General features: G+C 42.1%; 1 protein-coding gene across 3 annotated transcripts in view; it reads left to right on the forward strand.

The window, feature by feature from the left end:
• LOC126384003 (potassium voltage-gated channel subfamily KQT member 4) overlaps positions 1-26,295 on the forward strand; it is a 63,177-nt gene that overhangs the window by 25,406 nt on the left and 11,476 nt on the right. Inside the window, exons 2-12 of one of the 3 annotated variants that reach the window (XM_050034801.1) lie at positions 14,021-14,111; positions 15,912-16,038; positions 16,178-16,353; positions 16,996-17,121; positions 18,137-18,247; positions 18,338-18,433; positions 18,520-18,608; positions 19,750-19,875; positions 20,865-20,921; positions 22,724-22,953; positions 23,035-23,134. In XM_050034801.1, coding sequence (XP_049890758.1) covers positions 14,021-14,111; positions 15,912-16,038; positions 16,178-16,353; positions 16,996-17,121; positions 18,137-18,247; positions 18,338-18,433; positions 18,520-18,608; positions 19,750-19,875; positions 20,865-20,921; positions 22,724-22,953; positions 23,035-23,134 — 1,329 coding nt within the window. The remainder of the gene's footprint in view (positions 1-14,020; positions 14,112-15,911; positions 16,039-16,177; positions 16,354-16,995; positions 17,122-18,136; positions 18,248-18,337; positions 18,434-18,519; positions 18,609-19,749; positions 19,876-20,864; positions 20,922-22,723; positions 22,954-23,034; positions 23,135-26,295) is intronic. The other 2 variants (XM_050034802.1, XM_050034803.1) reach the window with 2 other exon arrangements.

A 26,295-nucleotide genomic window follows, 5' to 3' on the forward strand; every position in this document is an offset into this window, starting at 1 on the left:
CACACACACACACACACACACACACACACACACACACACACACACACACACACACACACACACACACACACTTGTCCAGCCCTCATGAAACCTTTCTAACATCGTGGATTTATTCTCTGTGGTTATTCTTTATTTCACTCCATTTATTGGTTACATATGTGACCACACTGGACATATTTCCTCAGTCTCTAACCATCTGTACCACATACTTGCACAGAGTCATGTGTCTGAGGCACAGGAAACCACCAGTGTTGAGTACGCTCCTCATATGCTGCGTGAATCTATAATAGGCTATACATTTAGTTGTGTGTGTAAGCAGCCTCTGCACTAATACAATTAGCCCAGTCACCAGAATTAAATGTGTGCATTTAACGTTTCTGCGAACCACAAATACGCTCCAAATGCACTTTTCATTAGTGTCATATTAACATTTCTAAAAGGAAGTAGTAGATTTAACTGAGCTGCATGTCACATAGGCGAGATGCCTGCCAAGCTACAGACCACCGTTAACAAATCTCACAAAAACCATTGTTTTTTATTGACCTGTCACTGTTTTTCCAAGGATAGTGCCACGTTTCCATGTTTCCAAGCGGGTATGTGAGTTTTTTAAGCCAAAACATGATCTTTTCCCAACCATAACCAGGTGGTTTTTCTGCCTAAAGCTCGTCATGTGTTATCCACAGCGTAGTTGAAATGTATTCTTGTAATTTCCGAGGGTGTAGTTTGTGGTGTAGTACTTTTATATTACCTTTGCACCAGATTACATTACTGTATATTGTGCACAAATGATGTTCCTCTACCCTGCAAATACATGTCAACAACTCCTGTCGTGTTGAGCTGAGCCTCTTCTCTCAAGTGAAGTATCATTTCTCTAGTTTGCTGTGCACATCAGTTTTTCTTGCAACATTTTCTTGATACTTGTGGACGGATACACTGTGTTCCAAGATGATTGTTATGTGTTTCAAGGAGTGAAATTCCTGTCAGAGCTGTAACTGCCACTGAAGACACCAAGGTCATGTCTTGCATATTTTCTCTGTGTAGATGGAAGTACAGTCTGACCAATACTGAATTTTTGAGGCAGAGCTATCGACTGATTGGAGAAAAAAAAATCGACATCAACAAACAGTGTTGATACAGGTCCCTTACATTTTTTTTTGTAATCAAAACAGATACTGAACAGGACATTTTACAGCTGAAAAATCAACGTGTTAATAAACTACAACGTGACATGATGCTTGATCTGAATGGCTACCATCTCTCTGATCTCTCTCTCCAGAAAGTTTGTAGCTTCCGCACGTCTTTTTAGTCCTGGTGCACTGAATGGGCGCGCTCATCAGATTATCGGTTTCAGAAAGTCAGATGCATCTTTCATAATTCTGACTTTGGGAAGATGAGGAGAGGAGCAGGTTTCAGATGATGTTCAATCGCTTTGTTTAAATGTTACTGACTCCTTTAGAGTTTCTGACATGTTACTCCAAGGTTTCTGTTTGAGATGCACTGACCACCAGTCCAGGTGTAGCCTCCTTTTGACCCAGTGTATGCTGGGATTGACTCCAGCCATGATCTTAAAAAGTAGCTGCTGAAAGGACAGGATTTCTGATGGATATCTCTCCTCAAGTCAGGCTTGTTGACTGGAGTTAGAAACAACCGTCCCACCTGATTAGCTGCTGATTTAAACTATTTAGATTTAAAGATTTAAACTAACAACCTTCAACCTGCTTCTAACTTATTTTCACTTCTATTAAAACATTTTTAAGACTCCATAGTTAAAGGGGTACTATGCAGGATTGTTGGTTACAGTTTGTCAAAGTAAAAGCTGACCCCAGAGTCACTCTTGTTTGGCGTTTGGCCTCGCTACAGTTGCGTTTAGTTTTTTCGGCGCTGATTGAGAGAGATTACTTCTGTATGAGTCTATACATTGTTTTTTTTGAGGAAATCCCGCATAGTATATCTCAAGAAAAACTGCTCATTAAGTTGGATATTTTATGCAATGTAACCAAGAGAATGGAAGTTAACAAGTGATCAAGTGTTTTCTGTCCTGCTTGTGGTCTAATTATTCCAAAATGATTACACTTGGCATAATGCCCTGAAACTATAAAAAGCAGGAAACAAGCAGTTCCAAAAGAAACCATTAAAATGTAGTTATTGGAAATGTCACTTGGAATTCATGGATTTTTTTGTGTGTAATTAAGCCTCATTCTCTGGAAGAGAGTCCCTGAAATGTTACTTTGTATTGGGTGAAGGCGCTGATAAATCACTGAGGTCCTCGCAGCTGGTTAAAAGACTCCAGGAACTTCATTTTGCAAGTACCGCAGCCTTAATCTATTGTGGGTGATACTTAAATATCACAGCATGCAGGGGTCAGGAACAAACACACAGCGAAGGGAAGAAGTCTTGTGTTTACCTGACGCGTTGTGCAACTAAAGGATTAGTTTCAATGAATCAAAAGCAGGGAACAAAGGACTCAGTTATGATGTGATGTAACACTGGCTGAGTGAGAGTGCAGGCACTGTGTGTGTGTGTGTGTGTGTGTGTGTCGATGGCAGATACTTTCATGGCTGCTGTGACTGGGAGTGACATTCTCCAGCAAGGAAAATGTATCAGTCTAATTGGCACTCTGTTTGAAATGCATCATCTGTAGACAGACAGTGGAACAGCAGGGCAGTCTGTGGCTCTTTGTTGAGTGTGTGAATGTGTGTGTGAGATCATCTGCCTGAACAGTAGGTAGTGTGTCTGCGAAGGAGAGCGTGTGGCACTTTTGTGTCGTGTGAGGAGTCCGTGTATGTAATAAAGCAAATTATTTGTGTGGAAGTGTCCGCTAGTGTCGTTGTGTGATGCAAACTGCCCAGGCTGCACCTTTTGTGACACGACGCTGTTTCTCACCGTTATGTAAATAATCGATCTAGTCACGTAATATTCCTGAAGGTTGTGCATTCAGAGGGAAACAAGCACATTCCTCTTGTTTTTACACAACACTCATGTCAGGTCCACTTCCCCCACCACCACCCCTTCCTAGGGCATGCGCCAGTACGAGAGCCACTGAATCGCTCACTCAGCTTCTTTCCTCGTGAAAAAGCACTTTTCATCTCTTATTTGTTTGTGTGTGTGTGTGTGTGTTTTTTTTTTTGTTCCTGATGTGAAAAGTTTGCTGTCCCAGAAGAAGGCGGCGGAGGAGGAGGAGGGAGTAACTGGGAGACCGGCCTGTTCTGAGCTGTGCTGCGCTGTGCTCTGCAGCCTACCTGCGCACATTTTGCCTGCAGTCGCTATTTAAGGAGAGAGAAATGCTATTAATATCTTTCTACTGTTTCCACCTTCCTCCTCTCTTTCTCCTCTCCCTCCCTTCTCTCTCTGCTCAAACACTCCCCCACTTGCTCACCTCTTTCCTCCCCTCTCCAGCCAGAGCTCCTCTCTTTAATGCTTGTTTGTTAGATGCTGTTAGCATTGTGTAGGAAAGGTTTGTGTGCACTTTTGTAAACACTGAACACATGTTTCCAAGGTGAGATTTGACACAAGCTAATATGTCTTTTAGCCTCGGATATAAATACATCTCGTGCTCTAATTGAGCTTTTTTAGGTTTGTTTGTATAAGCGGGTCTATGTGTTTACCTGTGTGTGTCCTTGTGGAAGGTGTCACTGCAAGTGTGTGTTCAATAATTGGACTGTGTGCGTTTTTCTCCTTTTGTTTGCGTGTTTGTGCAACTGCAGCATGTGCACAGATTGCGGGTCAATTCCTGAAAGCCTCATTGATCAGGACTGGCGCCGCAGATACACATACACGCACTTACATGTACAGGTGAAGTGGCATGACCTCAGGACCCCCTTTAAGTCACCCCTCACCTTTTTTCTCTCTTTTCATGGCATCACTCTTTCTCTTTGAATCATCAGCCATCTGTTTCATCTGTTTCTCTGCATCTCCCCTCTCAGTCTTCTTCATCCCTCCACCTCCTCTGTTGTGTGTAACTGATAGCTGCTTTATCATCCAGCGGTGATTGAATCAAAGGTGCACTCTCCCACAGTCCAGCTTCCCTCTGCCAGGCGTGCTGACTGGCACGGAGCGGAGAGTGCTAATCTCATAAACACTTACATACTGTGTAATGCACCAATACACAATGTCATATATGTTTATTAGCACTGGTTATGCCTATTTATCTCACTAAAATGTTTTCACAGTCCAGTCACAGTGATGTGAGACCTCCCTCCTCACTTATGTATGCTTACAGGAAAATAGCAGTAAAAGCGCCCGGCTTAGCCTCCATTAAAAGCAATCTGTACATTTATTTGTTGTCTGGCCTCACCAGCAGCCCGATGGCCCTCTGGAGCTTTGCAGGCCGTGAGCCAAATTGTGTGCACTTTATACATACAGAGGCTTGTGGCGTGTAACAGTGATCGGTTAGAGTTTCAGGGGAGGGATACTGTACCTGGGATGTGAATGAATAACAACTGTATATATACAAAGAGTTACGTGTACTCTTTCTTTCTTTCCTTCTTTCCTATCTTCTTTCTTTCTATGTCTCACTGTGCTTGCATTTTTCCTGATCCTCCACAGTGTCCACGAGACAAATTACACTCGGCCAGCTTTTGGAGAAAAGTCAGATATTCTGTGTATATAGCAGAGCATGCATTATTCTTTTCTAAAAGTTCTGGAGCAATTACTAATGCAGACAGCCTTACAGTAAACCTCTCTTCCTCCTTCTGACTTTCATAAATTATTTTATTCATTATATCACAACAGCCTCTTTGATTTGCCACATGACATGCAGTGCATTTATACATTAACATGTCCATTAATAATGCGTATAATGAGATGGGCTTTTACTTCACTTTATCCTCCCCTCATCCCTGGTTAGGTCACATGGTCAGGCCAGTTGTACCAGATGAAACACTATCCTATGCGTAGCGGAGGCATTGTGATCGTTACCTCGAAATAGATATTCAGTGATTTCTTTTGTTGTCTTGGCCATGAGAGCAATATTTGTTCTGGTATTTACTTTCTCTCCTCTCTAAATGCTAGACTGGAAATCTTCTCCAGGTGAGATATTTCAATGTGTGGATATTTTGTTGAGGCATGTCAGTAAAGCACTCAGGGTTGAGCAGATTTTTTCCGGATGTCCCCATGAGACCAACCCTGCTGATTTGGTGGATTTCAACTGATGCTTTGCTTTTAATTGACATTTCCGTGAAAGGAAGACGGGATGGTGGATGGTGGATGGAGGTACTCGGGTGAAAGTGTGCCCTCAGCAGAAATGTGACTCCCTCTTTACATGCGTCACGCATTGGCCTAAATGTCTCCTCATGAGTTTTATTATTTATGAATTTATTTGAATAATGTATTTGTTTATTTGTACATTTATTCATTCATTTGGAACAACAAAGCAGATATGAGCAGAGGTGAGCGTTGTCAGGTCACTTTTTACACCTCCACACCGCCGACAGCCGTGGCCAGAGGTATAATGTTTTTGGGTTGTCTGCCTGTCCGGCTGTGTTCTAATGAAGCCAATATCTCAGAAATGCCTTCAAAGAATTTCTTAGAATTCAGCGCAAACATCCGCTTAAACTCAAGGATTAGACTTTGGTGTTCAAAGGCCAAGGTTACTGTGACCTTGTCTGTCTTACTCTTGTGAACATGATATCTCTATAACACCGTGAGTTGTTTTTTTTTTTTTTTGTTAAAGTTGGCACAGATGTCTACTTGGACTAAACCAGGGCTGGAATGAGATATAAAATCAGCCCTGGACTTTTGCCCAGACCAGCCCACCACAATCAGCTGGACTTCCCTCATCCTTGTACTCCCCTTCAATACATTAACATACCAGCCCCAAATACCACTACTTAGCTGAATGGTATTGGAGTAGAGAGCAGATTGACTTAACAATATGCGATGCTGGGCCCTCCTTACACTGAGGGAGGACCATCCTACTTCCTTATAAAGATCACAGTGGTGTGTAGAGGTTTGACAAGTAGGATGGGGGTGGGCCGTGATTGGCCAGTGTTCAGATGAGACACAAACCTGTGAGCCCATCATCTCTCTGCTCTGTGGGCCGATGAGCCAAAAACTGAAATAAATTTTAAAAAAAAAAGAAAAGAAAAGAGCTTTCTACCAGCCCACACTAGAGCAGCCCACTGGGAATTCTCCCGGTACTCCCGATGGCTAGTCCATCCCTGGACCATTCGTGGTCAAAGGTCACTGTGACCTTGCGTCCATTTCATTCTTGTGAACGTGATATCTCAAGAAGGCCTTGGGGGAGTTTTCTCAAATTTGTCCACTTGGGCTCAAGAATGAACTGATTAGAATTTGGTGGTTGAAGGTCAAATGTCAAGGTCACTGTGACCTCACAAAACGTGTTCTTGGCCACAATGCAATAATTCTTACACTAATTATGACAAAATATGTTACAAATGTCTCAGAGGAAAAAATGATGACATGATGACATTTTATGTCCAAAAGGTCAAAGGTCAACTTCACTGCAACGCCATAATGTTGGGCATTATTCAGCACCATAACTCAGGAACAGAAGGGGAGACATTTGGTCGCATACTGAATCAGTGATTCTAATAATTGGTGTCCACCTTGAAACTGTGGTGATTGTATAGACCTCCTATGCTGCTGAGGGAAAGATGTTTGTGAAGCATCCATATCTGAAGCATTGTCCACTGTCAGGGCCACAGTTGTCACGGCCTGGCTTTTAGCCTGGACAAAAAAAGCAGGAGACACATGGGTAAACTTACAATTAAAGTGATTTACTAACCTCAAAAGTAATCGAAATAAGACAAACAGGTCACACAAATAGATGAGAGAAATCTGTAGAGACAGTAGTGATGGGACTGAATGAGTAAAAGTGAACTGTACGGAAACAAAAACACAGAGCAATGAGGTGTGGTATTGTACACTGGGCACACCGGGCTCAGGTGTGTCTCGTGACACTGATTACACTCAAGCTCCGCATCCCTGGAATGAGAAAGCACAGACACAGCAAAGGAACCAAGCAGAGGGGCCGTCACAGTGTGAGTCTGGATAGACATGGATGTAAACTGCAACTTCACTGGTTTACTGATGCACACAACTGCGAGCTAGTAATTCAAGATGTTATAAATAAGTGCTTAAAACACAAATTAATCTCAGCTCAAATCTTGCTTTTAGAAAATTTAGCAGCAACCAATGGGCGTGGGGCTGAGAGCCACAGACAGGCCAGGGAGGTTTGACGTATTTAGAGATGTACTAATGCATTGTTGGTTTTGGTCTGATGAAGTAACAATAATAAAAATATAGAATATAACCTTCCTTATTCCATAATTAATCACCATCAGTCATCTTTGGTACACTCTCAGTGTCATTGTAAGTGGTATTTTGCAGCCACATGTGAGTTTGGCAGATACTGTGATTTGAGGCCCGCCTGTGGCTTGTGGTCTGAATCAGATGAGGTTTGAGAGGTTTGTTGCACGACACGCGGCAGAATTCTACATTGTGATGATGCAAACTGGCTGCATAAACAGATATGGTGACCTGTGTTGGCAGTAACTCATTGCAGTGTTTTTAGAGTTACTGTATGTACAGTGAGGGATTGTATTACATTCAGGCAAACGCAGAGTTGCTTTCATAACTTATTTCTACGGGAATGTTGCGTCTGCATTTTGTAAAAGCCAAGCTGTCGATCTGGCTATCTGTTCTGTGACTTGTTTCCTGTCATAAAGCACAAGTCAATGAAAGAAACCACCTGAGATGCTGCCCCGACTAATCTCCTCCTTATGGAAATACACACGGCGCTTTGAGTTAATTGAGGGGAAAAAGACAGACAGTTTAGTCAGCACATTACTCAGTTGATGAACGACCAAAATGCATTGTTTGCAGAGAGTCATCTGAGTGGGTTTTTTTCAAACTCACTCCGCCGTGGCTGAAGCACAAACTCTCCTCTGTGCATGCATCACTGGGCTGAGAAATATACAGTGGTAATTTTGGGGGTGTCTGTTTATTCACGCTTGGTGTACGGTGTCTTTCTAGCTGTCTAAGATCTACTTTGTCTCTATGAGTAGTGTCTCACCATCTGGAAACTGCGGCCAGCCAGGCAAACGAAACAAAAACAGTGGGAGAAATTGCTCATTCACCGACTCCTGTCTAGTGTCTTTTTTAGGTTTAAGATGCAGATGACAGAATTTAGGCTTTACAGATTGAAAGTATGAATTACAAATATATTTAATATCTTATTCTAATCAGCAGTGTTGTGCAAGTTACTAAAAAATATTAATTTGGAATAATTACTAGTTACTTCTCTCAAAAGTAGTCAAATTACTGTTCCAATTGCTGCGTATGAAAGTAATTAGTTTTTAGGGAAATAGCAGGCCTTCAAGTCACGCAACACAAGTCAGTTTTTAATACTCTGTTTTACTCTCTTTTTCGATAAAATGCTAGACACAGAATGATTTCAATTTATAGATATTACTCCATCATGCGTATTTCATTTTGACGTCCTGCCATTTTGTTCAGTTTGTTTTTTTGCGAAAGTGTTATACGTCTACGGTCTGCCTGAATTCATGTGAATGTGAACGCATCATAATGCTGACTGACTATTTCACATCATTCATTGCGGTGATGGAAAAATCCAGGACGCAGACTGTGCATATGCGTTATGATCAAGACAAAAGTAACGACAAATGAACCCATGTCAACAGTAATTAGTTACATTTCTAGTTAGCGCCAAAACTAGTGGATCTACAGTAAACACTGTTTATCAGACTTTTCCAACATCTCTCTTATCCGTCCTTCCTGTTGTCCTCAATCACTTCTGGTGTCGGGCTGATGCAAGACAAACATGTCAAACCTCCTCACTCTTCCTCTCAACACATCAGTCTGGATTTTAGTTTGACAGGAAATGAGTCTTTCTTATTGTTTCCTCTTCTTCATAATTTTTGCTGATGGATGTAGCATTTTGTTAGTTTCCCTAGTTTCCCTTTTTTTGTGCCATTTTTTTCATTCATGGCGGTGGCCAGGAGGGGAAACTGATAATCTTGGGGTGGCACAGCAGAAACCAAATGCTGTAACTGAATTTCAGGAATTTGATTCTGCTGTTGTAGTACTGTGTATAAGCCAGTTAAAAACCATGTCAATGTGAGAGTTAAGGAATTGCATACTGTTTTACTTTGGTTTATTTTTTATAGTTATACCAGTACAGTTAACATTTGGGGTTTCAGAACAATTTGGTTTTGATGTGTTGTGTATCTGTACATGTACATTGTTCTTCAAATAGGTTGGTTGTCCTTTTCATTAAAACGACAAATACACAGCTTTAATTTGAAGGAGTAGATTGATTGTAAGAAACAAGACATTCACTGGGTAAAAGCCTTCGTAATTTTGGGGGAGACTCATGGGGACCCATAGAACCCATTTTCATTTAGATATCTTGAGGTGAGAGTTCAGTGGACCCCTTTGAAAATGGTCGTGCCAGTTGTTACCTCATCACATTTAGCCTAACTTTGGAGTGTTATACAGCCCTCTTTCCGACAAGCCAGGCCAACATGGTTGGTACCAATGGATGCCTTAGGTTGTCGAGTTTCCAAAGATACCACTACCTAGTTTACAAATTGAGTGTGTCAGTCTCCAATTATTTTCAACAGGTGGGGCAGCATATGATTATATAGATGACAGTCCTGTATTTGTGTGTATTCCAGTTGTCCATCACTGCTTTGTTGACTCAATTTTTAAAGCACCTTTGTCAATGTGAGTTCTGAAAATGGATTTATTTTCACACACATTAGCCAAGCAAAAGAATTGTTGATCACATTACTAATCGGAGAGAAAGGGCACCATTGTGTGAGACCATGAGAATTGGTTTAGCGTCCAACAGGTGTTCTCTAACTTTGGGCTCTGACATCTAGACCAGCTGGAGCAGCAGCTGCCACCTGGCTAATCCTGCCTTGCTGTTTGCAGTTCACATGGAACAGAGAGCGGGCCAGCGGGCAGTGCTGCTGTGTGTTCTCACTTCTGTCTCTCTCAGCTCTTGTTCTTTTTACCCAACGTGTTGTCATCCATGATACTGTGGTCAGAGATATTTTGTCAAGGTGCTTCGGCTCTTGTCTCTGAGCTGCAGTAAAGGTGTCATACACAAAGAGTTTGATGGATTAAACCAGCAAACATTTAAGGGATGACCAACACTACAGTACACAGTATATTTTCAGGGGTCTGTTAGGGTTTTGACTGCCTTGTCAGCCACTGTGATAGATGGTGACTAAAGTAAGCTCAGTTTTAACGGCTATTATTCACTCTCATTTGGGCACTGAATGAATAGTCCCTTTTTAAAAATATGTGACCACATTTTTTGTAGATAAAACTAAAAGGTCACATCCTGATACAAAATGTAGGAAACACAGAACTATATCCAGTACCTGTCACAGTATTAATCATAGGAAATAAAAGAAAGTATGGGACATTTTGATGTGTTATTATTTGACGTTTTTATGACTCTTATTTTCAATAGTCATATTTGTTAGTTAATTGCTGCTTGTCTGACCTAATATTGGTTCTTGAATGCTGGTTGTTTTTGTTCTCAAGTACCTGCTGATCTTTAAAGGGAACTGTTTTTATGTCTAATTGACTCATGGGAATGACAATCATTTAAAGTGATCCAGTAGTGAATGAGAGGGCTGCAGCTGGCAGCGGCAAAGCAGGCTACCATGTCACCACTCGGCACAGGTGCACCCGATCAGTTTATATCCACTAAATGTGCTTTTTTGCCAATGACAGGCTCAGATTGTTGATATGAGTGTCTTACAACATTACGTAAATTACCCTACAGAGAAATAAAATGTTCTTTGCACTTTTTGCTTGTTCTAGTCTTTTCTGTGTCAAAGCCTCGCTATCGAGAAGTCTCGTTCTGAGATCTCATGAGAGGTGAGATTTGACTTTTAGAGGTGACTTGTTTCCAGAGACTTGTTTTAGTGAGAGTCGTAGAGAGGAGTGCCGGTAATAGTTTGTTGTGTGGGTGTACAGGAGGCATAGCTTACTGTTATCTAAAGGATTTTCAAGGTCATGGCTGAGTATTTAGCTGATTTCAACAAAATGGAAAACACCCTTCTCCTTTAGCAAGTGAAAGGTAGTGAAAATTTTTTTCATTTCTCTGTAGTGTCCTTTCCATTATGTTGTAAGACACTCATAATAACAATCTGAGCCTCAGCCAAAAACAAGCACTTGTAATAGAAGTAAATTGACAAGGCGCAGCTGCCCTAATGGTAACAGTGCAGCCTGTTTCGTAGCTGCCACCTGCAGCATTCTCGCTCAGTGCAGGACCAATATCAAAAATCAGTTTCCATGAGTCACTTAGACCAAAAAACATGAGAAAAGGGGGGTCTGGGTTGAAAAATACCAAAGTTCTCCTTTAATGAGAGTGCCGGTTAAAGTTACTCAACCTGACCTGTGATGCTTACAGTAACACAGAAATGTGGATTCTTTTTTTATCCCACTATTACCAGGAGCACAAATCACCTGTCATATTACACGATTCATACAAAACTGTGTTAACAATCATGTAAAGCCATGAAAAATTATTTGCACATCATAAAAAATGATATGAAATCTCACTGATCATGCAATTATTTAAAGATAGTAAAAATACAACGTGGGCATTATATCCTAACCTCACCTGAAATGAAATGCCACCTCTCTGCTGTCTAGTAACACTGCTCCTCCTTTTAATCTTGCTGTCGACAGGTCTACTGAAACATCTAACAATAACTTTTTCCACTGGTTAAGTGGGACAGAGTGCGTCGGTTGCTACATAAGTGCCAACATTTCTCTTTTCAGGAGCGCACTTTTTCCAACATAAATGTTTTTCCTTTGAAGTTAAAGTTAATGCATCACCCTTAGAGAGAGGTTTTCTGAACAGACCGTGCAAAATGACAGGTAGTTTGTGACCTGTTCCTAAAAACATTTGTCCACGAGGGAACTGTCATGCCTCTTGTTTTTTTTCTAAAAGAGGAATTCCCATGTACTAGCTGTATGCTACTTTTGGCAACTTAAAGAGATGTTAGATAGAAGTGAAACTGATGTGATTGTTCCTCTCTCGTCTCGAACCCGAGTTATTGATGAAGATTGTCCAGTGGAGACTTTCACTTCTCCTGTGTCATGGAAAAGATGAAGTGTTTAAACTAACATGAGAGCACCTCGAACATGAGACACAATTTACCAGAATTTATGTCGTGTTTTATTCTGGAGAAGCCCTCGAACTGAAGTGGCCATTACTTGTGTGGGACAGTAATTTTTGTCCAAGCAGACCTGCAGGTTCCCAGTGGTACAATACCAGTCATCGTACAGTACAGAGCATCATGCTGCTTAACACTGTCATTGAAAAGAGTTATGTCTACCATACACTAGAAGACTTCCAAAAGACTTTTTGAAGACTTGAGTCTTCTCACATGTAAAGACAATGTGACTTTTTAGTCACACACTATAAGATTTTGCAAAGACTGGAGTTCTTGCAGGCTTAGTGTTTGCAAGACTACAGTTAGATTCCTTTTAAGATCATTTCCCATCCTGCTCCTAATGGAAGGTATTGCGCTAAACTCCTTTGAGAAATATGACATATTAACAATTCCTTATGTTTCCGCAAAAACGCCTAACTGTAGAAACACAAGATTAAAGGCATCACATGTCGACAGTATTTTATCAATTTGGCATCAATATAATCCATAAAGATAAACGAATTTGGGTACAAACTTTACATTTTGGATTTTGTCGCCTCAACTTGCTACCAGCCTTATTTGGTTAACTGTGCTATCTTAGTGGAAGGGGAAATCATGGGAATGAGAGGCAGAACATTTAAAAAATTAATATTTCACACAAAAATAAGGGCTGGTTGGTGGATCACATACACGCAGAATTAAATACAGACTCTTGCCCAAGCCTCCAAGAGAACCAAGACTTGTTCATGTTCTTGCGCCTCTTCTTGTTTGGTGCCAGAGAGAGCGCTATTGGTTGTTAAATATGCTCACGTCATTTAACTTCACTATTTCCATGAGCCAACATTACAAACTTAAAGTAGCATTAACCATGTTTGATTTTGTGGGAACAGCAAGACAAAAAAAGACTCACTCAAGACAGCTGGGACTGAGTTTAAAAAGTTGTTTGATGTAAGGCTGGCATCAACTGCTTCAGTACAACTATAGATTTGATTTTTATTTTTGTGTCACGCACACAAAGTGCCCAACATTATGAGTTTCTAGGACACCAAAAGAACAGCTGCAGTGTGTAAACATTTTCATTTCAAATTTAAAGGATATTTTGAAGCTTGGTCTTGAACAAAGTATTCTGCCTTTTCTCCCAAACTTTGCAAATAAAATCTGCCACACAAAAGGTTCCCCTCCTGAAGCACTGTTCAAGTTTTTCAAAGTCATCCACCCAAAAGAAATCAACATAGATTAATGCAATTTTATTAAAAAGTACACACTTTATGTCCTCGTGGACTGGAAATTAAAACAAAAGTGCGTATCATCTGCTCCAGCTTAAGTTCACACAACAAACAATGTCTGTCCTCCTCTGGTGTGGCCGGTCTCTAGGGCTCAGGGAAATGTTCCTGAGCATAAATGTGCACATAAGGACCTTTGTCTTTTGTTTAAATTTGACTTTAACTTAGTTTTTGTTTATACCATATATCAACAGATCAATTTCTCTACATGCACTGTATTCACATGCACTGTATTCACATGCACTATGTTCAGGTACAGCTACTGTGTATTAGTACTGTCATTAACATAAAACAACTAAACCTGTTACATTGCTCTGATTCTTGTGCCACTGACCGTATATGACTTGCTGTGCTTTTATTACGTTATGGATCAACAAATCTTTTCCGGCTTATTTGCAGTTTTGTTTTTCCCTGTTGGTTAAACACTCAGAGAGTGAACAAAGCATATTTTAATGAGTTTTAGTCCCTTTGTTTTTCCTCTGAAGGGATTAATGAAACCCAAGTGTGTTCTTATTTCTGATGTGGTGTATTTTGAAATGTGTTTACTGACCTGCACGTGACTGTGTGTTTCAGTTTTCTGCTGGTGTTCAGCTGCTTGGTGTTGTCTGTGTTCTCCACCATCCCCGACCACCAGAAGTTCGCCAACCAAGGCCTCTTCATCCTGGTGAGACCTCTCCCCTATCTCTCACACACACATATGACTACCTCAGCATCCATTTTCATATACTATCCTTTCATACATGCCGTCTCACTTACTGCAGCATATGCGCTTACGTACGTGTTGCTTTGTCTGCCGGTGGACTCACAGACAGCCATGTAAGCAGGTGGGAGGATTCAGGTGTTGTTGACTGCGCAGGAAATCACAGACATGATCCACTAATCCTAATAGCTATCCCATAATCTCCCCTCTTCCTCTGTGCTCCGGCTGCTTTAGTGAAAGGTAATGGACACTCGCTTTCTCCTTCTTAACCTGAATCGTCCTCTCTCAAACTGCTCCTCCTCCTCCTCCTCCTTCCGTCTCTCTTCCCACCTGGCTCATCGTTACGTGCTATTTAATGGTCAGTCTCTTGACTTTCACATTCCCTCTGTTCACTCTGTCGATCAATCACGCGGCCATTAGCAGGCAATCAGCCATTAGAGGACTTTACTTACACGAACATTGGCTCTAATGACGGATTGGTTCAGTGCACGTTAAACTGCCCGTACAGTCCAGAAACCGGAAAGTAAGGAAGACAAAGAGAGAGTAAACTGACTGAGCGGCGTGTTAATAGGATGTGACTGTTATGGTATAACTTTGATTTTTAATCTTTTGATTTAATCCAACATAAAAATAAATAAAGTGTTGAAAACACAAATCTGTTTCTTGACATTTCAGCCTATAATTTTCCAGGGAGGTTAATTAAAATGATGTCATGAGTGTAGGACATATAAATCGTTCATCAGTGTTTCTCACAGACTGAAATATGATGAGTGTTCGTCTGCAGCATGAGGAGGTGTTTTCCCATGCTATTATAAAAATAAGAGAAATTACTTTTCATCATATGTGACATACTCTATGCTTTTTAACTTTTTATGCTGCCATACTCACTTTATTGTTTGCAACACCAAGATGGCGCTTTAAAAAGTTTTTCTATTAAACTGGTACGGAGATGCTGTATTAGGGCAATGCAGTGTAATGCACAGCTCACGCCACCAGAGGTCAGTCTTCTGGTGGGACAGACTGCGAGGCGGGAATAATGCTACAAGAAAAAGGCCTCTGCCCCTGTTTGGGAGTATCGCCACATCTAACTTTATCTTTTGATGACTTCTTCCAACTACAAAAGCAGTTTATTAGCCACAAGATTTTACTCAACACATCATCTCAGTCAGCAATAAGTGTCGTCAGGTTCTCCAGCAACAAAGGTGCTTATTTCCCATCTATTCCCACCAAGATTTGTCCAAGTTGGCTAATTGCATATTAGAAACATTGTAGGCTAAACAATGCCATACATGCTACAATGACTTCTATCACCACAGCCCAGTTAGCTTAGAATGAGCCTTTATACCTACACTAGGAGCAGGTCCTCTTCCCTGGAGCCCACCACGTCGTTCCTGCAGAGGCCCAGAACAGAAAAACCAAACACTGGCTCTCAAGAAGGCCATTCACATTTTTACGTCAAAGTGAAGGCCCCTATAGGTTTGTGTTCACACTTAGAAAGAGAGTAGTATCCAGTTGTTTACAATCTGCAATCTCACTGTCAGATTCCACTGAATCCTGCACGATGCACCTTCAAATACAATCAATAACTTGGATGTGTTGTTTAGGCGACACTTGCTAAACAACTGATACATACAAACAAAAAAAAGAGCTCTTGGGTAGGTGGGGGAACATTTGTTTGGATGCTCCATCAAACAATACGCTCACTTGACTGCTGCATGTCACTGACCTGTGTGTGTGTGTGTGTGTGTTTGTGTATGTGTGAAGGAGTTTGTGATGATCGTGGTGTTTGGGTTGGAGTATTTCATCAGGATCTGGGCGGCTGGCTGTTGCTGCAGATACCGTGGATGGCAGGGACGGCTGAGATTTGCCAGGAAGCCCTTCTGTGTCATAGGTTAGTGTGTGCGTGCGTGTGTGTGTGAATAGTACATAAATCCTGTTTGTGCGTTTGTAAGCAAATTGAAATGTTACCACTTCATAATGACTTATCTTCACATCTTCTGTCTGTGTTTCCTTTCTGAACTTCTTCACAGACTTCATAGTATTTGTGGCATCGTTGGCAGTGATAGCAGCTGGGACGCAGGGCAACATCTTCGCCACGTCAGCCCTGCGCAGCATGCGCTTCCTGCAGATCTTGCGAATGGTTCGTATGGACCGACGGGGAGGCACCTGGAAACTACTGGGCTCAGTGGTTTACGCTCACAGCAAGGTGGGAATGACAGCCTGCTAAATATAGCCCTTCTTCTTTACACATGCTTCACTACAAAAACACACTTTCTGCAGTTTCTATGAACGACCTACATTTGTAGACAGTGGTTAGTTGTGCAGACATTGAAAATGAAAAGTAAAGTAATGCATGGCAGCCTCATACAGCATCATGGATTATTATAGGAGCAGGAGGGAGAGGGTTATTTAAAGGCTGGCAACGATGTTCATGATGGTTTCTAATGGGATAAATAACTTAATAACTCTCACTGCTGAGGAATACGTGGTGAGTCTACTGATGACCAGCTGTTACTTGATTACATCCCCTGCCCTCAAACACCAAACTCCCCTTTAGCTGCTAATTTTGGGCAATTAGTTGTTAGTTTTTGTGCTGACCGAAACACCTGACACCCATCGGTCGGCTGCAGAACACAAATGGTGGCAATGATGATGAAGTGATGCATCAGCTGTCTAAGCAGAACTGTGCAGCCAAGTCAAAGTGGATGCCAAATGTGATGATGACGGGAATTTGGCCAATAATGATGATAGTGATACGGTAATGACAGCAGGGATCATGATGGTGAAGATGCTGTTGCTGCTGCTGCTGACAGGTGTGATTGATTCCTCCTCTCTGTCTCTCTCTCAGGAGTTGATTACAGCGTGGTACATAGGTTTCCTCGTCCTGATCTTTGCCTCCTTCCTCGTCTACCTGGCAGAGAAAGACATCAACTCAGACTTTAACACCTATGCAGACTCCCTCTGGTGGGGGACTGTGAGTACTGCGTAACACACACATGCACAGAGGATCTAAAAAGGAAATATTTAACTTTTGTCATCAAAATGGTCTTATTGATAGATATATAGAGATATGAAACAAGACCTCTGGGAATGGTAGAACCAAGCAGTAACAAAGATCACAAGTATATAGACCTCGACAGCTGTATTTGTTCATGAGGTCCACTCAGAGCTTTCCAGATTTACTTCATATTAATATTTATCCAAAGAAATTACATTCAAATATCAGCAGTGTCCTAGGATTGTGAGATGTTCTTATTTTAAAGGGACAGTTCTGCCCAAAATCAAAACCACAGTTGCAGAGTGTTGGAGATATCAGCTGTAGAGATGTCTGCCATCACTTAAATGTAATAGATGACACTCAGCTTCTGGTGCTCAAAGCGCCAAAAAACTACATTTGAAAAACTCCACAGCAATGTCTCTTTCCAGAAATCATGACCCAGTTACTCAAGATAACCCACAGACCTTGTTGTGTGCAGTTTCATGTAGGAACTATTTTCTTTCTACTGAACTACACCTGTCAACCTCGTCACTTGTCGCAGCGTGAGATGTAAACATTAATGGCATCCTCCTTGGCTGAGCTAGCAGTAGATACATGCTTCCGTCTGTGCGGTGATATGGATGGCAGTTGTAGTTCAGTAGAAAGACAATAGTTCCCACATGAAACTGCTCACACTTTAAGGTTATTTGTTTTTAGCTTTTTTTTACTTTATTTGATAGTTTGAGTAGACACAGACAGGAAAAGAGGGGAGAAAATCTTTAAGATTGTTTTCTGAGACAACCATCAAGGAGTCACGGTCCAGGAGTAGGAATATAGACAATGACATAGAGATCAGCAAACACAATTTTACAGTGACATGATTTTGAAATATGACGTTCCCTGGACACTCTCAAAACATGTGACGTGACAGGTGTAAAAAATACAACATGCACACAGACCTATCATATTGTATGTTTGCGTGAGATCATGTATGTTTTCTCACCCAACCTAGATTACTCTAACTACTATTGGCTATGGTGACAAAACCCCTCGCACCTGGCAAGGACGTCTCCTAGCTGCCGGCTTTGCTCTTCTAGGAGTCTCTTTCTTTGCTCTGCCCGCCGTAAGTCTCCCTTATATTCACACCTATATATTTACTCACAGCCCTGCCAGTGACTCCACTCCTGACTTTGATTTGACCTCTGACCCTCAGGGAATTCTGGGGTCAGGCTTTGCCTTGAAGGTTCAAGAGCAGCATCGGCAAAAGCACTTTGAGAAGAGGAGGATGCCCGCTGCCAACCTGATACAGGTAACGACCACAGTGAGAGACATTTAGGCTATTTTAATATTGGTCTCTCTAAAAATTTGTTTCTCTGTATGTGTGTCCTTCATTAGGCTGCATGGCGTCTCTACTCTACAGATGCTAAACACTCCTATCTGACTGCTACATGGTACTTCTATGACAGCATGTTGCCGTCGTTCAGGTAGGCGCTCCCATCCGTCTACAGTTTCAGCGCTGAGTAGATTCAACTGTCAGCAATTTGTGTTCGGGCATTTGTTTGATGTGTTGTAATAAATGCAGACAGAGATTTGAGAGTTGCATCACAATTTATGTCCCTGCTCATACATTTATATTTTTAATACACACACAGTTCCCACATTTTGTCCATCAAGAACTCTATTTAGTTAATGTTGCAGTGGTGGTTTAAATAAAAAGGAATGGGGTTCCCTTTCATTTTTAAATTAAATATGAGCCCTTTCAAATGCCTCTGCCACCACTATTCCATTATATCTTCATTACTTTTGTTCTACGCAGTGGTTTCTTATATTTTGCATTTATGTATTAATTTGACTAATTTTTATTTGCTTAAAAGGAGGGTAACATGAGAAACTCAAATCAAACTTGTCACTGTGCTGCATCTTAAAGGTCCAGTGTGTATGATTTAGGGGATATATTGGCAGAAATGGAATGTAATATAAAAAGTATGTTTTCTTTAGTCTATAATCACCTGAAAATAAGAATTGTTGTGTTTTTGTTACCTTAAAATGAGCCGTTTACATCTATGTATGCGGCAGGTCCTTGTCGACGGAGTCCACCATGTCACACCGCCATGTGTTCTACAGTAGCCCAGAACAGACAAATCAAACACTGGCTCTAGATGGGGCTATTTTCATGTTTTTGCATCGGCCACTGTTGTAAGCAGCCGCTCAATACACTGTTTTTAAATGTGAAATTGCTTTATTTAGTGTTTTTACCAGTTTAGATCAACGGGTCTGTTTGTTTTGGAGAGGAAGCGCCCTCTGCAGATAATTTGGCTCCCGATAAAAACCTCCTGAACAATGAACACTCAAAGAATCCTAACAGGGAGCTCATGTTTGACCCATGGAAGACGTTTCAACAGATTATATTCTGCAGTCCTCACTGCTAGATCCAACTAAACCTACACACTGCTCCTTTAAATTCAGATTTTCACACGTTATTCCTCTCAAGTATCCCTCTTCTTTTGAGCGTTTGGACCATTGATTTGGCCTTTTTGTGAGTTTTTCCATATTTTGTTGTTTTTTGTTCATTTGCCATGTTCTTTTTTTTGTGTGTGTGTTTATTTGTGCACGTGGGGGTGTCAGAGAACTGACGCTACTGTTCAGTCACCTCCAGCGACAGCGTAACACCAAGAAGGTTCTCCACAACTCCTACCTCACGCTGCTGTCTGGGCTGCGGCCCTACAGCTCCCCCTACCTGTCGGGGGACAGGTACGCACCCCGCCACCTCTCACAGCCTCACAGTACATCCAGACAGGTGGCCGAAAGTCTACCTACACTCACACACAGGCACCCAAACACAACAGTAACAACAGGGACTTACAGAGGAATACATTCAACAGGTGTACAAAGCTGCTTCCGGAGCTTTCTGCACGGATGTGTTGTGAATCTAACGTTTCACTAATGCTGATCTGAGACCACTGTGTTGCAGGCCCTCCTCCATGCTTCTCTGCATCTTTGTCTGCTAAGCTCTTACTCTTGCCATCTCCACCGCCTCCCGCTGTTCACTCACTGGCCTCTTCCTGTCTTCCTCTTTCTTTCCCTTTATTTCCATCATATCTTTTCCATGCCATCCATCCTCCATCCTTCATCTGTTCTCAGGAAGGCTGAAGCCCCATGCAGGTTTGTTCTTCAAGTCATGAGCTGTGCTTGTAGATTAAAGGGTATTCGTAGTTAGAGCGGATTTGCTGCATTAGATTCTTTAGCTTTATCAAAGGCCAAGGTAATACAGGGCTGATTATGTACTGGACCTATGCATGCATGAGATGAGAGAAGTTTTACTGGTAGAAATGTCTTTGATTTGAGGAGCTGCTGTAAAACCATAGTGTTTAATGGGCTGTCTTGATGAATATACTCAGGTGAAACATTACCCACAGCCTTTGCATGATCCTTCCCCACCTACTGGTTCAAACCCTCCTCACTTCTCACTGACTGTGTCTCCATAATCCAAAATTGCCTCTCAGGAGTATATTCCCAGCGTAGGTAAGGCAACAAGATCAGGAGGGGAAAGGGCTATTTGGAATATTGAGATCTCACACCTCACCCTCTCTCCCTGTTTTTTCCTTGCTACGATTTGTCCTCACGTGTTAACCACGTACCGAGGCTGTGTCCCAGAACTCCTTGGCCTCCTTCACCGCCTCCCTTCTTCCACTCCTCTCTCCCCCTCACCCTCTCTCCCTCTGCCTTGTGTGTCTTCCCAGTCAACTCCTTTCTAAAAAACGGGGTCTCTTCCGGATTCACGGTGGCCGCAAGCAGAGGTATCCACGGCAACAAGCCTGTGCACGGGGCACGCTGAAATCAACAACACCACTCCCACTCCTCCTTTAATGCACACATCCTGCTCTCCTTGCCTGAAACACTCAAAAATTTGTGGACTGGTGCAGCGGCTTGCTAAATGTTTTGTTACTATACTTTCAACCATATCCAGCATTTACCAATTCAACATCTTAAACAAGGCACCGAACTCTGGTCCACAAATGCTTGAGTGAAACCTTTACTATGAAGAATTGCTGTGCTCCTCCCTCCTGAAAGGGTGTTTCTCCAGCTCAGGAGAAACGAGGGCTGATTTTCCTCGGTTTGGCTTCAAAGTCATGATAAACCATGTGTTGAAAACACAACAGAAGTCCTCGATGGTTTATAACAATGTGACAAAAATACATTAAACATTAAACATTTCATCAGACGTCTCTGATGAAATGACGAAATAAAGTATTTACTCAAAAATAAGCAACACATTCTCCCAAATTGGAGCTGAAGTCAAAAGAATTACCCCGCTCTTGACTCGCTATATGTTTTGAATCCAGTTGTTTGGCTCATTCATAGTATCTTCTTGGAGAGAAGGTTTAAATGATTCAGCATGCTTTCCCATTTCAGATTAGTTATGTGACCTTTGAACAAAATCAGTATGTTTGTGCTGTATTTTAAAAAACATCTTTAGAGTGCTAAAACGTTTCTGTTTGCATGCGATATTCTTTAATGTTTTGGAAAGATTCAGTGACGTTCATTGCGCTGAATGCATCCAAATCATTTGCTTGCTCTCCCAACTGCATGCAAAGCTCTTTCACTCTATCTTCCCCATTTCCTCCAGTCTACCTGACGCATTTCAGCTTGCTTGTATGAAATGCTGTTCCCACTAACCCCCTTAACTATTTAAATTTTAATTTAAATGGCCGGCTATAACACACGCACAACAAAGAGTATATCATCGTAAAAAAAAAAATGTGGGAGTGAGCGACTGGGCTGGAATTGCTCCGCGGTGCATGATGTTTGCATTGCCTTATGGATCCGTGACAGTGTGTAACATGTAAGTGGCTGCAGAGAGGGAGTGGTCTCTAGAGCATGCTATAACAGCAGCATTGGAGGTCGATCTGTTGGAGAGATGGCCGCCAAATAGCTTTCCTTCTGTAAATAGATGACCTCACATACCGGCCCGCCTTTGGTTCTTTTGCGTGGTATAGAGCACTTAATGAGACACCTTCTGTACGGCTGCGCTTTGAAGCTGATATTTTGATGCTTATTCACTCTGTTGAAGGGATTAAGGAAGCGTGTCTTTATTCTGATGGTAGGTGGAACATTTTCCGCCGGCCCAGCACTACTGCAAGTCTTGAATCAGGTTTCAGTCTGATTTTGCTGAATCAGGTGCTATGATAGGCATATTAAATAAGCAAATCCTCAGGGCAAGAATCAGTTTTTAGCAATATTGAGTGGTCCCTGTGGTCAAACTGCCTCCACGACAAGTCAGCCAGTCTGTCCTTCACTGAGACAAATTGTAAATGTCTGTTTGTGTCCCTGTTTTGTCTGTTGACGAGTATCTCTGGTGGTTGCTGTAAAAGTCAGAGGCCATATTTTGTTGTGTTCACCTATACTAACTGACTCTTTTCTAACAAGCTCAGGCTGCTGTTCTGCTGCTGCACTAAACTCCCAGGATAACACAGCTTAGTTTTCCATTAAGGTCAAAGGCATGGACATTGCGATCATTGAGAAAAAAACCCAGTGTCTATCATGATCCGAAATGATTGCTGTACCTATACGCATTTAACAATTTTATCCTCACTGTCAGCAGTAAAATGGGCTTTCGGGATCGGATCAGGATGAACAATTCCCGATCGTCCCAAACCATTAGGAACAAGGCGTCACCGCTGCCCCCAGGCTCCGGTGTCCGCTGCTCTCCCAGCCAGGAAAACGTCCCTGAGCCCACCAGCCCGGGGAAGGTCCAGAAGAGCTGGAGCTTTAATGACCGCACACGCTTTCGTACCTCCCTCCGCCTCAAACCACGTCCACCTGCTGATGGTAGGCAACACATATTCAAACACTCTACACTCACAAGGATCATTTCTGCATGATGAAGTCTCTCTTATTGTCTTGGCTCAGTGGAGGGGGTCGGAGAGGACAGTGTGGAAGACAAACCATATTGTGACGTGGCCATGGAGGAGGTAATCCCTGCAGTGAAGACACTCATACGGGCTGTCAGGTGAGTCCTGCCATCAACAGTATATCAGTTATACCTACAGTGGATTTTTTTTAAGCTGTACACATACGGTTGTTCTTCTTCAACCCTGTAACCGTCCCATTCAGTTAATAGCAATGAAAAAATGTGTTTTCCTATTTCCTTTGGGCACAAACAACATTTTTCCCCAACAAACAGTTGAGACATCCATTTACAGTTTTAGATTAAGTAAGGACAAGAGCAATGTCTGAAGAGTTCAACTGTATTGCTGTTTCCAGGTATACAGACTCATTGAAGGGTAAGTTAAGTATTTGTCAATCTGGACCCTATTTTCCCATGTTTTGAGTTTAAGGGGCTGATAGGAACAGCAGTTTTGGTCCAGTTTGCAGTGAAAGCGCTGCAGCCAGCAGCTGCCAAACAGGCCACAATGTGCACCGCCAATGTTCGTCCACTAAAAGTGCCTGCCCGCTCCCGCTGAATTTCTGACCATTACCGCCCGCAACCGCAGCATGTGTTACACTCCCGCCCGCTCCCGCAAAACTCTGAGAATTTATGCCCGCACAATAATAGAGATGCATTGATTTTGTGTCTTCTCCCGTCCCGCAGGAGAAAACACGTCATTTTATAGGCTATTAATAAAGAGATTCATGTTGGGGTTGTTTGTTTCGTTTCCCTGGCCTGCATGTCTTTTGATGCACTGGTCAGGAATAGCGCTCCTATTTCGTTGTTTTCATTTAGTTTTTAATGAAATTAAGGCTGTTTCATATTCTATTCTCCTCCTCTGTATTTTATTTATTTTTCTACCTTTATATAATCACGCAGTGATTGGGGTTAAGGTGTCTTTTCTAAGAGAGACCTGAATAAGAAACATTAATGAGATAAAGATAAAGCCTATGCTCAATAACACCGGCATCATCACGCCTCTAACGAATAGCAATGAGAGTAGGCTGTGAGTGGCTCAAATAACACTAATAAATAACATAAAATAAACAAAGTTAATGAATGAAACGAATGAATTTAACAAATGAATCACTTGGCCATAATATTGCTGTGGAGGAAGAGAATGTTGCTGACCGACTGCGGTCCCAATCCCGTGCGTCTCTCTTCCAAGATGCGCCCACAGACACTAAAGGACCGCTCTGAAGGTGCACTGGATGCGGGGATACTGAAGATGAAACGCACCAGCTTTGAGCACACTGGGAAGTAGAGGGCTCAGTGCGCCTTCAGACCTTGTTTGAGCTTCTTTTCCACATCATTTGTTAACTCCATCCTGTCACTATAGGCTACATCCCGATCCCGCAGTGTTTTTTTTAGCAGGCTGTTCCCACCCACAGCAAAGTTCAAACCGCCCGCTCCCGCAAGATTTGGGTTGGGTCCCGCGGGACCCGGCAGGATCCAATCCCAATGAAGCCCTCTACTACGTTGTAAGCACAGCCAGCATGGTGAGGAGGGGGTTTGTCAACTCGCGTCGGGTGTGTCTGTGTAGGAGCCTGAATGAATACTCCAAGTATCGGACGACATGGTTTCATCAGTGTTATCATAGCTTTTTGGTACACAGCGGCTACCGTTGTTGCAATACGCATTTGAAACAGTGAGGCGCTAGAGTGCGCTATCCGTTTGAATGCAATATACGATTTCAACGTTAGATGGGAGAAATTCCTACACACTGTGACTTTAACCAGAAACAGCCCCGAAATTGCCATCACCAAAGCCACCAGACTCCATTTAAAAAAAACAGTAATTTCATCAACCTAAAACACACTTCATTCAGAGTCAACAGAAACAAAATGAAACACACAAAACTGTCTTGGTTCGTCTTTTCGTTGTTCCAACAATCACAGACTCTTGTTTGGTTGAAATAAACCCTTAGTTCATTCAGTTAGATGTAAAAATATGCTGGCTCTATACATGCTAAAATTACTGTTTATTGAAATGGAGTCTGGTTGGTTTGGCTATGGCAATTTTAAGTATGTTTCTGGTTAAACAAAATGGATCTCACTCTTTAAAAATGGTCTGTCTCTGGAGGGATCCTTTACGTGATGTTGTGAGACACTGACAATAACATCCCGAGCCTGTCAGCAGCAAAAACAAGCACTTTTAGTGAACATAAATAATTGACAGTGTGAACATGCCTTGAGTGTTTACATCATCTTGCTCAATGCCAAATTCAGAAATTGCTGTTCCCATTGGTCCTTTACACACAAAAACGTGGGAACGAGGGTCCAGGTTGGAAACTTAACCTTTAAGGTGCAAGCTGGAGCTGCTGTGCCTCAGGTCATTATTAAACTAAGTACACTTTGGTCGGATAAACAACACATGCATGTGCATTTAGACATGGGCCGTGCTCACGGGATTTGACAGCGTGCATTAATTGGTGAACATGCTGCTCCTCCATTTAGGTGCTGCCGTGTGCAGATTCAGCTGACGGAGTAGAAATGTCCACTTAGGAGAGGTAACTGAGCCCCGCTGCAGGCAGGGTTAGTTCCCTCATGCGACCTTGTCACTCAGCAAGCCCAGCTCATTCAGGCGGTCATGTGGCGTGATAGGGTGGCCTATAAGAGAGTACACAGACACGCACAGATACTGTACAGATTGAGGATCATGGTACATTACGACTGCGCACAGACAAACGATATTGTACTGTTTAGACAAGGACAACTGTAGTAACAATTGATTACGAGCATTGCTGATGTTGATTGCTGTCATTGTGTCATCTCCCTCTGCAACTCATCGACTATAAGCTTTCATGTAAAGCCACTGTAGTACGTAAGTGATGGATGTCCTTACAAAACATGTCCTTAAACACTGTGAATGAGTTCAGCTTACAGTCAGGAGGAAAAGCAAACACCCTGCACATGTAAACTACGCACTCTTAACTCATGGACAGTGTGTGCGTGAAGAAATGCTCTGTTGGCAAATACACGCCACAATTCTAATAATTACTCGTGTGTGCAATGCGAAATTACTTCTGTATTTAAACGTGTGGATATCCCAAAGGGTTACCAGCAATATCATGAATGCAACCTCTCCCCCCATCTCAAACACATATACACACACTCGTAGCGTAACAGAGTTTTTCCACTGATGGTGGCAGAAAATAAATACAAATGCAAGCAAACATCTGGTGTTGGGGCCCGGCTGGTCTCCAGAGAGGTTGGATGAGAGCGGATTAGATCAACTCTTTT

This window comes from Epinephelus moara, chromosome 22 (assembly GCF_006386435.1).
Source record: "Epinephelus moara isolate mb chromosome 22, YSFRI_EMoa_1.0, whole genome shotgun sequence".
NCBI classification, from domain to species: Eukaryota; Metazoa; Chordata; class Actinopteri; order Perciformes; family Serranidae; genus Epinephelus; species Epinephelus moara.